The following is a 5,334-nucleotide window of genomic DNA, read 5'->3' on the forward strand; positions in this document are numbered from 1 at the left end:
CAGAGCCACGTCCCAGCCCGGGCTCTGGGCACATGGGCCAGCACCCGTGTGGGCCCTTGAAAGGGGGGGTGCGGGCTGCTCCCCCCGATACTGGGCCAGTTAGCTAACCGCTATCCCTCAGCCCAAGATAAGGGAGGGGAGAGCCCCCACGAAGCACCTTGGACCCCTTGGGAAGTCTAGTTCGTAGAGTCCGGTGCTGGTGCAGACCCGGCTTTGGGAGGGGAGCCGGAGCGTGCAAGCGAACTCTCTACATCCATGTTGTTTTCCTCTTTGTAATGCACCAAGGGACAGTGTGCTGAGTGTGCGACCCGTCTACTCTGTTTTGCAGCAGGGAAACCCCAGAGTGGGTCTTTATTAACACACAGATGCAAAGATGGCCCCCTAGGGTGGCCGGGGGGAGCACTCTGCTTTGTACCCCCCACAAGCCTTTGGGGTGCTAGAGATCTTCCCTGGGGATTCTCCTCTCTAGAGAAATTCACCCGGGGTGCCTGCCCCCCCCCCGCCCCCCAAAGAGGGAGAGGTGGTGGGGGCCTGGGGCAGGAAGGGAGAGAAAGGTCACAATGCGAAGTGGAAAAGCCAGCTCTGACTCCAGTAATCCTACAGCCTCTCCTCCATTGTCCGGGCGGGAACACGCCTGCTTCTCCCCAGCCGTCTGCAGTGTTTGCTCTGCAGCCGGCGGCTCAGGACCGTGTGCACCGTTCACTCAAACGCCACTCTGTGTAAACACGGTCAATGCTCTTTTTGTTATGTGGGTAGCTGAGGGCTTGCAAAGGCTCCCTCCTGGACTTGGGGCCAAAGAGATGTTTATCAGGTTGTCAGAGGAAAAATGTGGGACGCCCCCCATGTGGGACCACGCCGGCCATGGCCGCCAAACTGCCATAAATCCCCTCCTTCAACTTGTCTCCCTGCGCCCCACAATGTGCTATTAGAACGAGCCTAGGAGGTCCCAAAGGACACCCAGGGATGGTCTCTGCAGACGTGGAGAGGGGGTCTGGGAGACCTGGGCCCTGGGGGGGGGCAGTGAGGAGGGATACAGGGACCAACTGCCCCCCAGTTTTTAGGCTATGCAGAGACCTGCTGGGGCTGGCGGAGGGGGAAGCGTTACGAATCTTAATTCTGGGATAGGAGGAGCTGGATTTCACAAGGGAAGAAAGATGGGGGGGGGGGGCAGCTGCAGATACCAGATCCAAGCACTGCTTTCAAGAGTGAGGTGGGGCCCGGGGAAAATTCAGGGGCTCGGATGACTCAAAAAGCCACTTGTGACCATGGCTGTCTCTGAAGTGGGTGGCGATCGCAGGCCACGCGTGACAGGGACAGATGGGCCACTCAACGCCTGGGGCCCACTCCCCCCACCTGCACCAGCTGACCTGAAGCCCAGCCAGTACCAGGCCGAGGGGTGAGGGGTCTCTGTTCAGAACAACTGTGGCTGTTCTGGGCAAAGCCACCTCCTTCCCCCTCCGAGCAGACGCTGGCCTTGGGCTGGGGCGCGGGGAGGTGTTCCCCAAGAGCGCTACTGCCATCTAGCGGCAGCTCAGGCCGCGCTCCCCGGTGGGCTATTTACACTGAAACTGGAGAAATTGGAGGAAGCCCCCCTGTGGGTTTCAGGCGGTGGGGGGGCTGGTTAATGGGCCCTCCCCGCAGGACTCCCGCTGGGGCCACGCGGTCTGAGGCTTCGGAGGTCAGAGGGGACTCTGCCTGGAAGGGCTCCCCAGCACTGGCTGCTGCAAGTCTGGGGCCCCAAGGACATTCGGCAAGGAGGCCTGTTGGAAAATGTGTGTCTCCCCAGAAAGTCTGGGGCTGGGTCACTCGGGCTTGCCCGGAGCTCCTGGCCACTGGGCACATGGCGAAGCAAAGAATCAGGCCCGGGGCCCGCGGGGGCTTGGCCCTGGCACCCAGGCTCCACCGAGGGCGGCCAACAGAGGCAGCGGCTGGCCGTGCCTTACACAGAGCCCAAACGGCGGGGCCCGAGTGGGCTGCCCCCGAGGATGACCACCTGCGTCACAGAGGTGCCGCAACCTTGGACACCTGTCCACCCCTCCCCAGCAGCCTCAGGGACGCAGCCCGGACGCTGGGCAGAGGCCACGCTGTGCGGCCCTCACTCACCAGCTGCACGTAGGCCACCTTATAATCGGGCTTCTTGATCCTCACGTTCCTGTAGTCCCTCTGCCTGTTGGAGCCTGTGGAAAGAGGGAAGTGGGCCCTGACTCCAACTTGCAACCCAGACCCCGAGGTGCAGGACCCACAACGCCGCTCCTGGGGCGGGCAGGGCAGCCAAGGCAGCTAACACCCACTCTGAAGCCAGACTGTGTGTTAGTGCAGATGATCTTCGAAAATAAAAACACTGCTGGACATTCTGGAAGACTGGAAGAAATGCCTGATCTCTGTTACAATGTGCATGGGGCAGAAGGCCATTTCTAGAGGACACCCAGGTCCTGCGGCCTCTGGAGCTGCAGGGCTGACCTAGGTCTAGAGTGTGGGAAGGGACCAGCACCTGTGGGAACACAGGACAGGTGGGGCCGCCGCTGCCCGGAGCAGGAAGTGGCACCGATTGACATAAGCTAGCACTCAGGGTAGATGGAGAGCCATCCTGAGCCTCTGCCTCAGTATCTCCATGTGTCAATTCAAGGTAAAAAGCCGGGCAGCTGGGGGGGGCGGGGTCACAGCCTGGTACTGCGGGAGCTTCCCGAGGCCCACGAGGAACCTGGCCCCTCACCGTGCTGCACCCGCGTCCGAACGGCAGCCACGGGCACGCTGTAAATGCGCTCCAGGTAATTCTTGAGGTCCGTCCTGGTCATCCTGGGTGAGGCAGAAAGAAAAAGAAGTCGGCTAGGCTGATGTGAAGAAACAGACCAAAACCCGCCCGAGTGTGGGCAGACCCCAAACATCAGCACTGCTGGCTGCAGGGCTCCAAGCACCAGGGTGTCAGGAAGACAAGACAGATGCCCTGGGAGTCCTGCTCTATGGCTTTGGCCCCCACACCCCTCTCCCCAGCCTCCCCTGGAAGTCTGTGCGGGGAAGCGTGGGCTGCCACTGGGGTGAAGCATCCCTGCTGCAGGGCTCTGGGCCGGCCCAGCTGGGCACCTACTGCCACAGCCTAGATAGATTCCTACCAAGGACCATGGGGGCCTGGGAACAAGAAGTGTACATTCTCAGTTCAGCAGAACCTAGGGCCATGACCAGCTCAGCTTCACAGCCTCTCTGCCCTCTGTAGGGCTGGATGCCCTACGGAGATGCCCCAGTGTGCCCGCTGCCCCCCAGCCCCAAGCTGGCCCTGGGCCCCAGGCTCAGGCCGCACCCATGGCTCTCCCTCACAGTGAAGTGTACGTGAAACGGCAAAGTACAGCAAGGAACTCAGCACTAACACGCGGGAAGCCGGGGGGGGGGGGGGGGGTGTGCTCGGCTCCCAGCCCAGCTCCTGGGAAGAGGAAGAACAAGGAAGGGAGTCCAAATCTCAGGCTTTCGGTTAAGCCTTCCCCAGGTGGAGGGCGAGTCAGGAAGTCAGCCAAGAGCAGCTCAGCTCTACAAACCCCGGGCCTCCCGCCCCGTCTGCTGAGCCAGCACAGCCGCCGGGGGTCTGTCAACGGAGGAAGAACCTGACCTTGCTGAGCCAGGAAAATGCGCCAGGGTCCCAGCCCGGGGGCCCCCACCCGTTTCCTTTGGGGCTTACTCCATGGGGATCCGGAACTGCACCGTGTCCTCGGGCTGGGCAGTACCGGGCCGGACCAGCTGGATGAAGAAGTTGGTTCGGAACACGCGGAGCTGGGGTCCGCCCAGCTGGTACAGGGGGTACCTGCGTGGAGACACCACGGTGGTCAGAAGGAGGCCAGGGATGTGCCGCACGGCCAGGCACTGCTACAGACCACGAGGACCAGCTCTGTGTCTAACAGCACGGCCCCACGTGGAGGCTGACCCCACTGGCAGCCCAGCCATACAGAAAGACTGGCCCGGGAACAGCCAGAGAACCAAGCTGACATCTGGGGCTTGGGGTACAGCCTGGCACCGTGCCTCCATATGCCCGACACAGGCAGGCAGGGGAACAGGACTTGAGAGTGATCCCACACAGACCGGCTATGGGAGTCTAACATGGAGTCACCTCACACACACACCGGGAGCAAACTCAACCCCGGCGGCTGGAGTGGGGACAGAGGGGACCCCACTTCCCTGAGGCTGCCCCAGACATCACTGACAGCACGGCACCCCCTCCTGGGTGGCCCTCCAAGTACCCAGGTGAGGGGCGCCTGTGGAGCGCCGGTGTGAGCCTGGGGGGCACCCACCGCCAACGGGCCCCTGACCACGGCCTCGCCCAACAACCAAGGCCTCACATTGCGGCCACACCAGGTGTGGGCTGGGCAGGGCCTGGGCCTCCCCAGGGCTCGAGGAACGAGGTGTGTGGGGGACACCCCCCCAGGGTGTGTGGGGGCGGCCAGGCCCCCAGGGGAAGGGCGCTGGGCGCGGCCCTGCCCGGACCCACCCCCAGGCCCCGGCCGCGGGGCCGCCTGGCGGTAGGTGTGCGTGACTGTGGCCCCGCCCAGGGCCGCGCTGGGAGCCGCGCTTCGTGGTGGGAAGGGGTGCAGAGGGTCCTGTCCCCGGCCGTGTGCGGGGGGGGGGGTCCCCGTCCAGGCCCCGACGCCCCCACGCGCGGGGCGCCGAGCACGTGTTTCTGCCAGGCCGGGCCACGTGGGCCGGGGCGGGGCCGGGGCGCGGGCGGCCCCCGCGCCGACCACGTGACCGCGCCGCGCCGCGCCGCGCCGCCCCGCGCGGGGAGCCCCGGCCCCGCTCCCGCCCGCGGACCCCGGCCCCGCCCCGGCCCGGCCGCCCGCGCGCGCGGGGAACGCTACTCACAGCACGTTTCGCGCCATGGCGCCCGCGCCGCCGCCGGCAGGAAGGAGCGGCGCCCGCCCCGCACGGAGCCCGCGCTGGCGCAGCGCCCCCTCGCTTCCGGAGGCCGCGCCGCACGGCCCCGCACGCACGGCCCCACACGGCCCCGCGCCTCCCGCAGCCCTGGCTCCCAGCACGCACGGCCCCGCACGGCCCGCAGCCCGCTCCCCCCCCCCGCACGCAGGCCCCGCACGGCCCGCAGCCCGCCCCCCGCACGCAGGGCCCGCAGCCCGCTCCCCCCCCCGCACGCAGGCCCCGCACGGCCTGCAGCCCGGGCCCCCCCCCCCCCCGCACGCAGGCCCCGCACGGCCCGCAGCCCGCCCCCCGCACGCAGGGCCCGCAGCCCGCCCACCCCCCGCACGCAGGCCCCGCACGGCCCGCAGCCCGCCCCCCCCCCGCACGCAGGGCCCGCAGCCCGCCCACCCCCCGCACGCAGGCCCCGCACGGCCCGCAGCC

The 5,334-nt window shown here is 66.6% G+C and overlaps 1 protein-coding gene across 1 annotated transcript in view; it reads right to left on the bottom strand.

Annotated features, from left to right (window-relative positions):
* Nucleotides 1–4,886, bottom strand: part of Mrpl23 (mitochondrial ribosomal protein L23) — a 5,635-nt gene extending 749 nt beyond the window's left edge. The window contains exons 1-4 of the mRNA XM_070009820.1: nt 4,843–4,886; nt 3,668–3,790; nt 2,714–2,796; nt 2,104–2,177 (exon numbers count right to left, since the gene is read on the bottom strand). Of these exons, the coding sequence (XP_069865921.1) occupies nt 2,104–2,177; nt 2,714–2,796; nt 3,668–3,790; nt 4,843–4,859 (297 nt within the window). The 5' untranslated portion in view covers nt 4,860–4,886. The remainder of the gene's footprint in view (nt 1–2,103; nt 2,178–2,713; nt 2,797–3,667; nt 3,791–4,842) is intronic.
* Nucleotides 4,887–5,334: the final 448 nt, after the last annotated feature.

Source organism: Dipodomys merriami, unplaced genomic scaffold (genome assembly GCF_024711535.1).
Source record: "Dipodomys merriami isolate MVZ:Mamm:240054 unplaced genomic scaffold, mDipMer1.0.p SCAF_78, whole genome shotgun sequence".
NCBI lineage: Eukaryota > Metazoa > Chordata > Mammalia > Rodentia > Heteromyidae > Dipodomys > Dipodomys merriami.